The following is a 17166-nucleotide window of genomic DNA, read 5'->3' on the forward strand; positions in this document are numbered from 1 at the left end:
ACACTTCCTAACACCATACACAAAAATAAAATGGATTAAAGACCTAAGTGTAAGGCCAGAGAGTATAAAACCCTTAGAGGAAAACATAGGCAGAATACTCTATGACATAAATCACAGCAAGATCCTTTTTGACCCACTTCCTAGAGAAATGGAAATAAAAACAAAAATAAACAAATGGGACCTAATGAAACTTAAAAGCTTTTGCACAGCAAAGGAAACCATAAACAAGATGAAAAGACAACCCTCAGAATGGGAGAAAATATTTGCAAATGAAGCAACTGACAAAGGATTAATCTCCAAAATTTACAAGCAGCTCATGCAGCTCAATATCAAAAAAAGAAACAACCCAATCCAAAAATGGGCAGAAGACCTAAATAGACATTTCTCCAAAGATATACAGATTGCCAAAAAACACATGAAAGAGTGCTCAACATCACTAATAATTAGAGACATGCAAATCAAAACTACAATGAGGTATCACCTCACACCAGTCAGAATGGTCATCATCAAAAAATCTACAAACAGTAAATGCTGGAGAGGGTGTGGAGAAAAGGCAACCCTCTTGCATTGTTGGTGGGAATGTAAATTGATATAGCCACTATGGAGAACAGTATGGAGTTTTTTTAGAAAACTAAAAGTAGAACTACCATATGACCCAGTAATCACACTACTAGGCATATACCCTGAGAAAACCATAATTCAAAAAGAGTCATGTACCACAATGTTCACTGCAGCTCTATTTACAATAGCCAGGACATGGAAGCAACCATGTGTCCATCGACAGGTGAATGGATAAAGAAGATGTGGCACATATATCCAATAGAATATTACTCAGCTATAAAAAGAAAGGAAATTGAATTATTTGTAGTGAGGTGGATGGACCTAGAGACTGTCATACAGAGTGAAGTAAGTCAGAAAGAGTAAAACAAATTCTGTATGCTAACATATACATATGGGATCTTAAAAGAAAAAAAAATGGTTCTGATGAACCTAGGGGCAGGATAGGAATAAAGATGCAGATATAGAGAATGGACTTGAGGACCTGGGGAGGGGGAAGGGTAAGCTGGCATGAAGTGAGAGAGTGGCATGGACCTATATACACTACCAAATGTAAAATGGATAGCTAGTGGGAAGCAGCCACACAGCACAGGGAGATCAGCTCGGTGCTTTGTGACCACCTCGAGGGGTGGGATAGGCAGGGTGGGAGGTAGAAGCAAGTGGGAGGAGATATGGGGATATATGTATATGTATAGCTGATTCACTTTGTTATAAAGCAGAAATTCACACACCATTGTAAAGCAATTATACTCCAATAAAGATGTTAAAAAAAAAGAAAAAAGAAAAAAAATCAGTATATGTGACCCAAACTGGAAAATAAAGTGAATAATAAAAAAACTATAACACAGTACACTAGTGTGTGTAGATAATCTAATCCATTCACGTGTTCCAAATTTGGGACTAATTCAGACAGGATCCTTAAAAACCATTATTAGACATTGATGGGAGAGTTACCCTCCATGGCCAACTTTAAATTTATTCACCAGCCACCAATCAACTCCCAGAAGTCTCTAATTTCTAAGTGAATGGAGGCATATCTTAATTATTCCCACCACACACACACAAAAAGATAATTATGTGACGTGATAGAGGTGTTAACTATAGCTATGATGGCGATCATGTTATAATATATAAATCTATTAAAACAATACATTGTACACCTTAAATTTACATGTTACATGCAAAGTATGTTTCAATAAAATTAATTTATTAAAAAAAGTTAATACAACAGAGAATGTTGCAACAACAGCTTGCAGAAGAATTCAGAAAGAGTCATGTACCACAGTGTTCACTGCAGCTCTATTTACAATAGCCAGGACATGGAAGCAACCTAAATGCTCATCGATAAATGAATGGATAAAGAAGATGTTGTACATATATACAATGGAATATTACTCAGCCATAAAAAGGAACAAAATTGGGTCATTTGTAGAGACGTGGATGGATCTGGAGGCTGTCATACAGAGTGAAGGAAGTCAGAAAGAGAAAAACAAATATCACATATTAATGCATATATGTGGAACCTAGAAAAATGGTACAGATGAACCGGTTTGCAGGGCAGAAATAGAGACACAGATGTAGAGAACAAACGTATGGACACCAAGGGGGGAAAGCGGTGGGGGGGTGGGGATGGTGGTGTGATGAATTGGGCGATTGGGATTGACATGTATACACTGATGTGTATAAAATTGATGACGAATAAGAACCTGCTGTATAAAAAAATAAAATAAAAGTCAAAAATTGAAAAAAAAAAGAATACAGAAGACCCTGATGACAGTTTTACTCCTGTTACTTTAATCTTAGAACTCAAATTTAATTAGAAGGTAACTATTCTCTTCTAAACTATTCTAGGACCAAGGGATTCTATTATAATCTGCATTATTTCCACTGTTACCATACAACCTTGACATAAACACATGCAACTCTCTTGCCCACCACTGAGATCTAATAATATATTGTTCTTCAGTGGCAGGATGTGTGTAAAGTACAATTTAGTAAGTATAAAGTCAGATACCAAGAGTTTCTGCTGTTATCTGGCCATCACGTAGCTTGGAAATGATGATATTTGCCAGGGTCATTTCCTTTTTCTGCAACAGGCATCTTTGTTAAATTAGCAAAGTGTACAACAATTTTGTATTGTCCACTTTGCTTATCTCAAAATTCAACAATAAATCCTTTTACTGTGTAAAATGGTTTAAACTGATACTCAAAAGCTGTCTTAGGAGTCTTCTTGTCTACCTGTGCTCTTGTTTACTCTAAAACTTTTTGGCTCAAATTGCTTTCTTAGGCAATTATATTTGGCATATGACCAAAAGCGAATGTTTTTTAGTGAGGCTGATGCCAGATAAGTTTTTATTATATTTAGGAAAAAATGTAACTGGAAATAAAAGTAAGTCATTCAAAATAAATGAGAGGTTTAGAAATCCCTATAATTCTTTAATGGTAGTATTTGGACTCACCATCCAAGCCAGTTTTAATCCAACCAAGATACTGGGAAGCAGAGCACACAGATTTGCCCATCAAAGCAATGAGGGTGCTGGAGCCCAGGGCTTCTTGATCCTGCTTGCAAGGTTCTCCTGGGTAATAGCCACGGGCATAAAGAACTCATCCAACAACCCAGGCAAAGCCCAAGCCAGAAACTATATGCAGGTGGTAAACACCTCCAACAGCTAAAAAAATAAGAAGGGAGGATACACTTCCAACTAGATTACTAGTTTATTATGAAAGGATATAACTCAGGAATGTCTGGATGGAAGAAATGCACAGGGTTAGGTATGTGTAAGGGGTGTGGAGCTTCCATGCCCTCTCAGGGCACAGCACTCCCCCAGCACCTGCACATGTTCACCAACCCAGAAGCACCAAAAATGGATTTCTTCTCTTTTTCCAAACTTCACAAACCTTCTCAGCTCCCCCAGTTGTCTAGAGCAATCACTGTGATCTTCACACAAGCCATTTATCACTGTTCTCTCAAAATTCGCTAAATATGGACAAACCCATAGAAACGAGATGAAGTAAGATAAACAAGTCCACCTCTCTGCCAAAAATTTCTTAAAATAATTAGGCATGCCCTTGAAGAATTTGTAATATTATCAAGTGAGGAAAAGGGAAAGGTCAGTACAAAATGGGCTGAGAAATTTTCATAATTTCCAAATTTGGAGATGCTTTTCAAAGAAAGAAAAATACGTAAAAGGGTATTTGTCATTATGGAAAAAAATGGAAAAAAGAATAAGAAGGACTTCATGTAATGTGGACCCAGAAGTACAAGAAGCCAGTACATTTCATCAACTACTTCGTTATTTTACTATGATAAGCAAGTTTGAATACAAAGTAATGAGATTGAGGTAGCAAGTTACATATGACAGCCATTCTGATTTCCTTGTGGTCACCAAATAGAGCTAGTGTTGCTATAAATTATGAAAATGAATTAATTATTCAAGGAATATCTAGAAAGCATCTACTTGAGAGAGCTCATAGCTTATTGAGGAAGATGGAAACAGACATATATATATAATAAAATGTATTCAATGTATTAACAGATCTATACTGATACTTAAGCCGGTGGTATATCCCAAAGAGAGCAAGGTAGAACTTTAAGAAAACACTGAAAATAGTATTTTACTAGAGGGAAAAAATATGCAGTGAAAGCTTGTCCTCTAAAAAGGATTGAAATGTAATACAGCATTAGCTTGCAGTGGTGTTTTTCTCATTTCATTTTATAAGTAAAATATTAAAGGTTAACTGAAGCTGATCTGTGACCTCTCACTTTATAATACTATGAAGAGAAAAAAACCATTGTTTAAAACGTATTTCTTAGAATAACGAAAGCCAAAGAGACAAATATATTGGGTTGGATTCCTATTTTTGCTTTTTTAGTGTAAAATTCCCTTTATTATTATTAGTATGTATGCATTTCTTCAGGCTGTATGTTTAGAGACTTGGAAATCATGTCAACTATGATGAAGAAAGAATTTTCTAAGCTAACAAATTCTTCTGTACACCGTGCTTTATTTCAGTATTGGCAGGTTTCAATGTGTTTTGCTATAAGGACACATATGTAACTATTGAAAATATTAAAATAGGCTTTAAAGTAAGAAAACAATTCATATAATTCAAGCAATCATTCAAAATAACCTTGTCTTTGTGCAGAGATGTCATGTAAGCTTCAGAATACTCTTTTCTTCACCACATTATCAGATTAACCTGGATCTGCCTCACTTACACACTTCCTTCACTGAAACTTGAACTCCTGGGAGATTTATGAACTCCTAGGAGATTATCAAGATTCTCTACCTTGCAGGGAGTTGTAGGAAACAATGCATTTTGCGGTCACAATATGCTTTATGAAAAGTAATATTATCTCAGATCACTTTGCAGACTATGAATATGTTTTTTGTTCCTTTTAAGTATCTTATATCAAATGAGATTCCTCTTTCTCAACTCCCGTAACTTTTATGCACAATGTTCCTGACATCTGGAGAAAATTTCTGGATATCAAATTCAGATAGCCTGTCCATCAACTGGTCAAAACTGCCACCTACTGGTCAGTTTTCAAATCTATTTTTCAGTTCACCCAAGCATTGCCTTACCATGATAAGATCCCTTGCTTCAAAACAGTAAAGATCAATTATAATACCAGACTTACAACAAAGCTCATCCTGTCTAGGGTGATCCAAAAATACCAAATTGCACAAACCTGCCAATAAAGTCATCCCTTTTCCCAGCGTCTTTGTCCCATGCAGTGATATCAATGATTCCGCCTCTTTCTTCATAGAGATGAAAATCAAATTGTTCTCTCCACTGAGGATTCAAAGTTTTTGGCATAATCTGAAAAACCAAAAACTCATTACCATCTCCTCAATATCAGTCTTAAAAAATTTAATTTGAGACATAAATCAAAGTTTATGTACTATCTAGAAAAGCATGTGAGCTTCTAGAAATGATGGAAATAAGTCATTAGATCTCAGCATCTTGACTACATTTTGTATAAGAGAGCCCAAAAGAATGTGTCCTGAAAACCAACAGGCACCCTCTCATTATTTTGAGTAACAGATAACAGATATGAACTACATAGAAAAGGCAAAGAGTCTGTAAGTGAAATAGCTCACTCAGATACTAGCATTTATTTTACATAACCAGTTAATACACAGATATAACTCATAGTCTGTCATCTTATAATAAAGGAAGATGAGGATTCCCAGAGTTTTTTTCCCTCACTTCCTACACACATAAGAATTGCAAGCTGAATAATGAAGAAAACGGACAACGAAGTTCTGTGGGAGAAAGAGGAAAAAAAAGTAATTTGGGGGTGGTCAGGCAAACTTTTACCTTAAAATTATAGCACTGATGTATCATCCCAATTTTATACATGGAGAAACTGAGACCTGAGGTTTAAGTGACCCACCTACAGTCACTAGGATTTAGTAGCTAGACTCTAACTCAAGTCTTTTATTAGAGCTTCAGATCTCTTTCCCCAAAACACTATGCCAAAAATGTTTGTGAATTAATATGAATATGTGTGTGTATAATCTCCAGGTCACATAAAGATATCTTATCTGACGTGCAATTTTGTAACTTCAAGTATTCAGACAAGACACCTGGTAGAATCAATGAATCAAGTGACTCATACTGATGTGTTTTAAAATTCCATTCACCATTGAGTTAGACCACATTCATGTTTGTTTCCCTACTCTTTCTTTTTAGCAGGAGGGCATGTAGCGGCCTTTTCTCTTTTTAATGTATGAGAGACAGATCTTCAGATGTAAAGACTTTGAAAGCAATGAAGTATGTTATGTGCAAAGGTAACGCAAATGAATCACAATTTTTAAAGTTCATAATCTGAAATTAATCAGCAATAGATCGTGGAAAGAAAGAGCAAAGAGAGACACATGTCCATAGCTGGGTTTCATATTTCATACCTAAAGAGCAGAACTATAAAAATAAGTAATGTTTTAAGCCTACCAGAACATGGAAATAATGTTAATTGATAAAAGACAAGATAGAAGTGGTCACAGGTACCTATTTTTGGGATCAGTAGTTTCTTTAAAATGTTATTATTAAACCCATGGCAGAAAAAAAAAGACGGCACTGGATGGATGGTATGACAATTCAAATGTCTCATAATTGGGTTCAGATGAACTCCCTCAGTATTTTGGGGAGTGGTCCGTCTTACTTATCTGGCCAAAAAAGAACTTAAGCTTTCAGTTTTCTTTTTTAGGATTGTCTTCCCTATATGATTTCCTATAGGTCAGAAGTGATGCCTTCCCCTTCGATGTGGGCACTTAAGAAGGTAACCAATCAGCCTGCTAAGAAATCACCTCTGATATTTCTAATACAAGATGGGTGTAATCAGTTGACCCAAGCTGTCAATGAATACCAGCTATAGAAGCTGACCATTAAAGAGGCTGTATGTGGATGCAACACAGATAAATGTAACTATCACTATATAACCATGAGTACTATGACCTTTACTAATTATTATTATTTCTGCTAATAATATGATAGTGATATGAATATTTAATATGTTATTACTAATAATACAAGTGTTATTACATAATATACTTACTACTGCTGCTACTCTTCCTCTTCCTTCCGCTACTACTGTTTATTGAGTATTTATTATGGGCAAAGCAACATTCTAAGCCCTTTACATGCATGACATATAGTATTCAATCTTCTCAATAACTTTTTAGGTAGGCATTATTTTAATTCTCATTCTCACAGATGGGGAAATGGGGGTATGGAGAGGCAAAGTAACTTGTGCCATGGCACACTGCTGTAGTGGCAGCAGGACCTTGGCCCTCTGTTTTCTAAATAAATTTTTAAAAGCTTGCAATCTGCATTGGTGCATCTCAGTTTGAAAAAATGGTTCAGAGTAATGCACAAAGATTTTTCATACATGTCAAATAGTGCTATTTGTAGTACTTGCACTAGTACTAGATGCAGTAATAATAGTAGCCAACATTTTCTGAGCACTTTATGTGCCAGGTATTGACTTAGGTTTGCTCCGGGTTTTTTTTTTTTTTTTTTAAGAGATAGTTCCTAGTATTATTCCGTGTGATAGGTGAAGAAACTGAGACATAGAGAAATAGTTTACCAAAGGTCACACAGTACATAAAGTAAGAAATGCAATACAATTGTTAGTACTGTTGCCTGACATGATGTTGAAAAGTAGTTCTGTAAAGCATTAAAAAAGTGTCTAGTGTTTTCATGTCTCAGAGCATGGCTGTTAACCAACCACTGCCTTCCAAGCACTGATGGGAACACACAAGAGATAGGTCACCTTGCTCTTGTACTTCTGATGCCCAAGCCGGAACTTCACATAGGGGTCACTCAACCCATTTGAGTCCATCGCCTTGAGGTCTCGCCCCTCAATCAATGTGATGCTGACTATTCCTCTCCAAAGATGTGGTTTTCTGTGTACGTCTGACAGACGTAAACTTTGGGTCTGAAACTTGTGGCAAAGGAAAACAGAATTAGATTACTGTGTTTTAAACCAAAATACCACATTTGGCATTACCCTTTCCTCTGTTATAGTTTTTCAAAAATAAAAAATAGGCAGTTACAATTTTTAAAAATAATTAATAGTCATTTATTATATAATTATTGATAAATATTAAATTATTATCTCATAAATTTAAGGTTGTGTAAAAGAGGTGTGTGCTCAAAATAAAGTCTACTTTTACAACTCTTAAAATTACATTTTAAGAATATCACAGAGTATTTGCATATGTGTCAAATATGCCTGTCTAAATATGTATAAATAAATATAAATGCAAAAGGCCTCATCCACACTGTGATATGTAATTTTTAATTAGTAACAGTTTTTCTGCTACTTCAAAGTTTTTATTATGAAAAATCATAATAAACACATCTAGCATTTGTCAGTAACAGTTTTTGAAAATCTTTTTTCGTGTTACAAGTGGATTTTACAGTCGGTTTTTAGTTCTAAGATTAGTTTTAAGTTCTATTCAGACAATTAAAAAACTTCTTTATTGCCACAATAAGAGATAACTGAGTTTCAGCTCTCTAAAAAACTACTTAAGGTACCACAGAACAGAGAAAAGTCAATATGCCCTCCCGAGATAGCCTGCTTATGCCTGAAACTTGCATCACAAATTTAAAAAATTACATAAGTGATTTATATTGGCAGGTATGTTTCTGGATTTAGTTCTCTAGTATTTGAACATTTTCTTTAATAACTTTTAATTGTTCAATTCTAAGTCACAGTACTCAAGTCAGTGAACAAACTCAGAATTTTTAAAAATCAGCAAGTCTAAAAATGCCATATAATCTCTTGAACTAAATAGCATATAAAACAAGCCAGAGAAAGTAGCTAAAATATTAAAGATCTTTTCAATCTGGATTCAGAACCAAGGAGTATTATAAAATTGCTGTTTTTTTTTATGTTGTCAAGCACGTTTTCTTCACTTATAGTGATTTCATGAAGAAATTCAATGTTTCTCTCAACCTCAGAGTACTCCACTTCTAAATTATGGATTAGCTCTACTTTTGGTCTAATTCTTTCCACACTAAAGTGATAGTCTATTTTGTATAACTCCCCGTCCCACTTTGGATTCTTACTTTTTCCCCCATACCATAATAATGGCATAGCCATTTTTAATCTATCAAAAGTCTTGCGTTTCAGGATGCTTATTAGGAAAATGAAAACTATATTCTTCAAAAGATAATACTTTTATTATTATTATTATTATTATTTTTTTTTTTTTTGCGGTACGCGGGCCTCTCACTGCTGTGGCCTCTCCCGTTGTGGAGCACAGGCTCCGGACGCACAGGCTCAGCGGCCATGGCTCACGGGCCCAGCCGCTCTGCAGCATGTGGGATCTTCCCAGACCGGGGCACGAACCCGTGTCCCCTGCATCTGCAGGCGGACTCTCAACCACTGCGCCACCAGGGAAGCCCGATAATACTTTTAATATTTGAACATGTCCATGGAAATCTTTCTAAATCACATTGCATATTTCCCTGCCTTGGTGATCAGCAAATTTTAAACACCACTTCTTGGTAGCTCTGCCTTATTAATATCAATGCAGGACTTTGCCTACACATCCCTCACCTCTGTGAGCCCAAGAGCAGTGTCACCTGTGTTCTGAAGAGAAGCCAAGGTTACATGGAGCACCTGTAACTTCCACAGGACTCCATACCCCACTTCAGTGAAGTCCCTCTGCTCCCATCTGTTTTATATCAGTACATTGGGTTTCCACATTGATTGTGTTTGAACCAAGGATTTCTCAGATTAAAATAATTGTTTAGAATTCATTGCACCAAATAATTTTCAAGTTTTTTTTTTGGTTCTAAGATTTCATACTACTTATTTTATATAATGCAGCAATCGATTTCAGTGCCTATCTATCTATCTGACTACTGCTGCTCTTGAGACTACAACAGCAGACTCTAGAGAATCAGGTTGTCAACTATGCATCTGAAACTTTTGTTAAGGGGTATGAGTGGCAAAGAAGGAAAACAAATTTTTGGCAAGTAAGAAGAAATAATTATCTTAGCGAAGACTAAGGAGTTAAAAACTACCCATTTATATAGAGCTTTCGACTTTGAAAGTGCCTATATATACATTACATAATTTGGTTTCCACTAAAACCCTATGAAGTAGGAAGGCAAGTCCTGCTATTTCTATTTTACTGATGAGAAATTTGAGGCTCCAAGTGGCTGGGCTAATAAATGATGGATATGGGACCAGAACTCAGTATTTCTGACCTTTATTCCTGAGCTTCTTCCAATATTGGTCTTTAGGGCAGAGACTCTCCCAGAGGTTTTAAAGTAGTCATGATTTAAGTACAATGTTGCTAAAGGGTACTCTTCAGTTAGGTGAGTTGCTTATATTTGAAATGACATTCGGTCTACATTTTCCTGTGTGGCTAATACATGACATCACCTTCTACTTCTCTGTCATATGAGCACATGTATTCAAACTTACAACATTCCAGCTTGCAGATGGATGTACTTAATGACATTTCCTACACACTCTAGCAGCACATGTCATACACTGCACTCATCAAATAACAGTTGGGTACAATGTAGGTTACACAGCAACTTCGGTTAGCAATGCCGAGTTAGGTTCTTGAATGGTACCAGGTCTGAAACCCTTACTTGCTCTCTCCTCCTCCCGTTTTTCACAGGAGAACAAGAATTTTACTTTTAAGATGAGAAGGAATGCTTTCCATGGGATCCTTCATGCTTTCACAGAAACAGAATGAACTTAATGGAGGCTTTACCTAGTGCCACTAGTTGTTACCAAATGCTTTTCTATAACCTGGAGGAACATTCCCAAAACGACTGGGGAAGCTAAGGGGTGGGGAGTGGAGGAGGGGAGAATATTTCTTAACAAAAACAGGGCTAGTGATTGTTGAAATTAAGGTGACCTGTATAAAAGGCTAAAAGGAAAACAAAGGTTGGGTTTTAAAAACATACTAACCAAATATCATTTTTTAAAGTGATTTTTTTTCAATTTATTTTTGTTAAAATGGTACTCTTTTAAAAAGAGACTTCTTAATTCAGCTGTGATTTGACCAGCTACATAGTCATGAAACAGATAAATATTTAGTCTGAGTGTGAAAAACAGGAACTTGAAATAAAATTATAAGGTAAAGGGGGAAGATATAAAACTTAGGCTACCAGCAGGAGAAAAGACAAGGGCTTAGCATAAACGTCTACTTGCATCTTTCTAGCAATTTCTGACTATGTGACTTGGGCACATTGCTCCCTCTCTGGGCCTCAGTTTTCTTATCTACGGTTTCCAGACAGTACACCAGGCCCCCATGTACTAAAAGCACTGCTCTGTGTGAGGGGGGTCATCGGGGGGGGTTGTTGGGGTCTGAATGGAAAAAAAGTATATTCCACAAACAAAGAAGATTTAATCCACTTAAGATAGCTAATACTAAACTTAGTTTTTTTTGTTTTGTTTTTTTTTTTGTTTTTTGTTTGTTTTTTTGCAGTACGCGGGCCTCTCACTGTTGTGGCCTCTCCCATCACGGAGCACAGGCTCCAGGTGCGCAGGCTCAGCGGCCATGGGTCACGGGCCCAGCCGCTCCACGGCATGTGGGATCTTCCTGGACCGGGGCACGAACCCACGTCCCCTGCATCGGCAGGCGGACTCTCAACCACTGCGCCACCAGGGAAGCCCCTAAACTTAGTTTTTAAATCAAAGTTTTGGGGAACTCATTGGGGAACAAGTAGAATTCCACAACTAAAACAAACAAACTTTGAAAAGCACTAGCGTTAATGCTCCCCAACATAGCTTCTGAGTAACTTGCTGTTCTGGTTAAAGTTTCCTTCCTCTGTATAGCAAAGCTCTCCAAGTATGGTCCACAGAGCAGTGGCATCAGTGTCACCCAGGAACTTGTTAGAAATTCAGATTCTTTAGCCCCATCCCAGACCAACGGAATCATCAGCTCTGGATGCCGGGCCCACTGCTCTGGTTTAACCAGCCCTCCCGGGACGGGGTTCTGATATGCACTCAAGTGTGAGACCACCACCCCCCGCCCCTGCTTTAAAAGTTCTAAGGTACATGCACACTGGTCTTCTCCTATGTTCTAATAACTAGTATTAATTACTATAATTGTAGACATCATCCACTCTCTGGGATGGATACTATATATGCTAATTAAAGTCCTTCTTTAGTTCTGCTTCCTAATTTACTGATGATGAAAGCACATTGGTCTGGGTATTTGGAACATTTAAAGAGAGAAATAGGAGGCCACTGAAAAATTATGTGGTTTGTTTAATTTGTTATTTCCTTTGTTAATGATTTTTCTAATAGGATGTATTTAAATAATTAACTGAATAATTGATAATCGGTCAACCAAAAATTACTTATTGAGCACCTAAAGGGCAAGGAGTGTTAAATACATCCAAGAAATCCCTCAATAAAATTAACATATTACAGCTGGTACTTAGTCATCTAAGGTAATGTTTTCAACTATGTCCTGGTTGAAATAGGAGGGAAAGAAAAAAGAAGGGAAGAATAAAAAGGAAAAGCAACCCAGCTTCGAAGCAAAGAGCCAACTCCATAAAAGGAAGAAGTACTCTTTGAACTTTGAAAGCAGTAATTCCCCAGTTTTAATGGGCAATTTGTTGAAATCGCCAAGCCTGATCCTCCAGGATATGATTCAGTTCTTGTGGGCAGAGCTGCACATGTTTCTCCAACATGTGCCCCATGTGGTTCTCATGCACACTGAAGTTTGAGATCCACTCTCATAAGGAATATTCATCCAAGTTCAGATTTAGTAAAGAATATCCAGACACCAGGTAATAATATAAACTTCAAAGTCTCAGGTAATTAGTCAAAGACGTGTATCTTTAGTAAGATTTTAGAATTAGTGAGCTGGCATTTTAAACAGAATATTAGCTTATGTACATTATTCCTTGAAAACAAATTCAGGACTTCAATCCCTTTTCATATACATAAAAGACGTTAGGATACCGAATGGTTTTCAGAAGAGTAAGTCAGCCATGAGAGTTCACAGCTCATGTAAGCTCAGAAAACATAAACAAACTGGTTGAACTTACTTGTGCATTTTGGTAATGAGCATTCTGAAGCTCTGCTCTGCAGAAGCCCAGGACAGGAGAAGCAGTCCTGCCGCATGTCTGGATGGAAATGAATGATCAGAGCCGCATGGGAAATCTTTGGGCAACTATCAACACCTCATGTCAATCAGAGTTTGGCATCACTCTTTAAAAAATATTATTTGAAAAAAATATGTATTTGCTTCTCAAGTCACTGTAAGAAAATGTCTCCTAGCACAATGAAGACAAATGCCAATGCCACGATAGTTTCCAGCCCCTTCTTTAGTAACATAATGCTGCAGTAGTCAAGAAAATAAAGTACAGAGATTATATGGTGATGGATCCGGTTTGAGTGGTTTCAGGGTTTTATTAGTAGGTGTAGCAGAGAAAAGAAACAGAGCAAGAGAAATCATGGAAAGAATCACTTTCCCAAGTCTGTTGCTCCAAAATTTTTGGAGACTGTTTCCAAAGTCAAAAAAGTGATAAGGCTCCAGAAGAATAAATGTTGCATGGACAGGCAATAACTATAAGCATGTTAACTGTATCTCACATGTGAATCTTTTGTAACTTTTAAAGAGATATTTCTAAAGTAACAGAGAAATTTTACCCCACACAATACTTATCTTTGTTGCCTTTGCTACTAAAAAAATAACCCTAAGTTCCCTTCACTACTAAGACCAAGAGCAGCAAGAGATGGATAAAAAAGATACAGATGAACAGGAAACAATGGAAGGAAGTTATCATGGTGGAGTTAAAGTCTGTATTAAATGACTTCTAGAGCAGCTAGACAAAGTTTCCAAACAACAGAATTATGATGAGAGTCATCAGCTTTACTAATATCAACAAGGAGGACTGAATTAGGCCAGTCTGAAAGATGGGTTAGATCGCACAAAGAAGTAAACATGTATTGAGCAGCTATTATGTGCTGGAGTTTTCATAATCCAGTGTTTTTCGGGACAAGTGTTTTTAAGGTATAGAAACTGAGGCACAGAGAAGATAAATACCCTACTTAACACCAAATGGCTGGAGATTGGCAAGTCTGAGATTTGAATCTGGGATTGCTGATAACTAACTGACGATTTTCCCTACTACATCTCAATTTGTGGACAGAGCCTACGAAGTTCACCCCCCAAAATACGTTTAATTTGTACAGGATTTGTTGAAATACTCTGACTTATGTTTAGATGAAATATATCCCTAGGTATAGATTACTAAGAAAGGCTAATCAAGGGCTTAAAGGAAGAAAAAGTTTTTGAGTAGTAGTAACTCTAGCATATATTGTTAAGCAAAACATATGAGAGTTAACTGTACTCTATAACAAACTGTAGTCTCATTAAAAAGGTGGTGAAGCTGTAGAATCTTTCATACAAATTAAGAACACTTCTATGTTCCAGTTCTCATTAATAAAGTTTACTAATTGCATTCCTTAAAACCTGGATCACTAATGATAAATTCCTATTATTCTAGATCCTGATTAAAACAGAGAACAAAACCAAAAAAGTCTGTTTAGACTTAATGGTGGCTAAAGGAACACTCAGTCATACCAATCTTCTCCCTGTTGTGTGCAAATAAATAATCCTTGGCTTTTGTTATCTTGGATTTTTTTTTAAACCTGTGTACAACCTAATCCTTCTAAATGAGACCTAGACACTATGAAACTGGAGTGAAAGACATTGCTTGTGTCTTTACAATGGCTGTGTGTGGAGGCAGCCCTTTCCTCTATCTTCAGCACAGAGGTGCACATGCTTTTATTTAATCAAATGATCCACAGACACTACAAAGAAGAGATAATGACAGCCTGGAATGACTGTTTTGTGCTGCAAAGCTTGGAGCGTGGAGCAATTATTAGCTCAATCCCCGGCACAGGCATGTTCTATCTTTCCCTTTTCCTGCTGAGTTTATTCCAGTGAATTGCACCTGGATGATAAGTAGATTTGTTCTACAGTCCATCCATCCGCTCAAAGCAGGATTGCCTTTACAGAAAACCCTCCCCGTGCTTTGTCCAGCCTAGTTTGAAGTGTCTCATCTAATAATAAAGCTTCGATCCCTTTTTTTCTTAAAAGATGATTCACTGGTGCTATAATCCTTAGAGAAATTCTCCAGGTTTTTATCTGTAAACCTTCTTTCCTATTTCTACTGCTTCTTGATACAATTTATGTTGTCAGGAAGGTATTTATGTTTACTTCAGATGTTCTAACTACCCTCTCTAAACTTAACTGTGGCCAAACAAATGCTCTTAAGCTTTTACTGTATTTGCTCAAAATATATACTAATAGAAAAGCACCATATAACTTGTAACCTTGTTGGTTTGCTGAAGTAATCTATAGGTTTCTACCAATAGTATGGTAAAGAAATAATGAGTCCCGTGTTTGACTTACAGAGACATTTTTCGAGACTTTAAATTAAAAGTTAATTTTTTTTTCCTGAGGGTCTTACTTTCACACCTATTGATAGAAATAATACCTGAACTTTTCTTGGGTGTATGTCATATACAGTTGAGTTGTTCAGAATGTAAGCACTTCCACAAAGGATCATATTCTTGTTTTACAAAGGCAATATCTCTTCTCCTTGGTCTGCAGGGTCTTCCTTTAACCATACTTCTGTTTGATCCTACCATAAGGTAGTGATCTCACATAACTCTGGATTGTTCTGTATTCTGTGCACTCCTTTTCACCCATTTCATATTACGATCCATTCTCCATTTTTTTGTATGAGGTATCTTTGCATAGCCCAGCCTTCTCCATTTAAACAATATTAAAATCTCTCTTTAATTCACTACAATGCTCTCATAAGATGGATTGTTCAATTAGCTCTCAGTCATCAGAATCTAAATGTCTTTCAATGGAGATAACTGAGAAGAAACTTAAATGTACTAAATATTTGAAAGAACTGCACTGAATTGCCATCCTTTAATGGGAAGTTAAAAGTCTTTAATGAAATTCTGACTTAGAGTAATCCAATTGGCTTCACATATTTTTATTACTCTCAAGAGAAACATGATAATTACCATAACCACTGCTTAATGTTTCGTGTCCTAAGATACCATGTTTTGATAAATTATAAATGGCATGCTTTTGGAAAAATTAGAATATCCCTTTATCACTTTTCTTTCCATTATTCTGCTCTCAAGAAAAGTAAGATACAGCAAGTAGCACTGACATTCGTTGAGCAAGTTCTCACCAGGTTTAGTTTCACTCAGTGTAACTCAGGTACTGTCTGCTGGACACATGTGTTAGTCCTTATAAATAAACTGTTAAATTTTTCTTTCAAATCACATTCTGTTTAATTCAGGAAGCACACATACTCTCTTCATGTAAGATTTTATCTGAGCTGTTATGTTTTCTGCATATCTGAAAATTTTATGGGAAACCTCTTTTCATATACATCTCCTCTAAAAGTTCATCAGAATACAAACATTGCTGGGGCAAAGGTCAATGAGGCTGGTTATCAGAGTGACCTTTGAATGTGAATATGAAAGATCACACTGATCTAAAGCAGACTTGGTCACTGATTTTCTGATTTTATAAAGTGGAACCTAAAATACAGCAACATCACAGCCCTGAAACATATCTACTCATTGGTGGCTTAAGGAGCTGCGGAGGAGAGGGTCACATAACGCAATAAGAATTTGAAAGGCTGTCAATGAAGACTAACTAAGGGGCAGCTCTACTTATATATTGCATCTCTATTCATCAACCCCAAAAGGAACTCGAGTGCTTTAAGTCTTCACCAAAACATTTATTTCTATGACATTCAGAAAGAGAAATATTGGCCCTGATCATACCATTTAGGTACTCCAGGGCAATGGCATCACTGTTCTGGGCCTTACTTTCCTCATTGATAAAATAAATGACCCCGAAAGGTTCTGCTTTTATAACTCCATTCGTTTGTCACTCAATATATGCTCAGAAGAAAGACAATAGATCACTGTACTTCAGACACAAAAAAAGCTATCTTTTAAATGTGCATATTTGATATTCTAAAATAAGACAATTTAAGAGATTGAGAAAGGTTAATAAAGACTATTTAAGGATGGATACAACCAAAAGGGAAGTACTGATAAGTGGAAGA

At 36.5% G+C, this 17166-nt stretch overlaps 1 protein-coding gene across 23 annotated transcripts in view; it reads right to left on the minus strand.

The window, feature by feature from the left end:
* MCTP1 (multiple C2 and transmembrane domain containing 1) overlaps positions 1–17166 on the minus strand; it is a gene marked incomplete at its 3' end in the record, with an annotated part of 528826 nt that overhangs the window by 208244 nt on the left and 303416 nt on the right. For 15 of the 23 annotated variants that reach the window (XM_081230423.1, XM_081230441.1, XM_081230442.1 and 12 more), the window contains 2 exons: positions 7838–8008; positions 5252–5382 (listed from right to left, as the gene is read on the minus strand). In XM_081230423.1, the coding sequence (XP_081086549.1) occupies positions 5252–5382; positions 7838–8008 (302 nt within the window). Of the gene's footprint in view, positions 1–5251; positions 5383–7837; positions 8009–13098; positions 13177–17166 lie in introns of all 23 variants that reach the window. The other 8 variants (XM_081230444.1, XM_081230440.1, XM_081230439.1 and 5 more) reach the window with 1 other exon arrangement.

This window comes from Mesoplodon bidens (genome assembly GCF_964165515.1).
Source record: "Mesoplodon bidens genome assembly, chromosome: 4".
In the NCBI taxonomy this organism is placed as follows: domain Eukaryota; kingdom Metazoa; phylum Chordata; class Mammalia; order Artiodactyla; family Ziphiidae; genus Mesoplodon; species Mesoplodon bidens.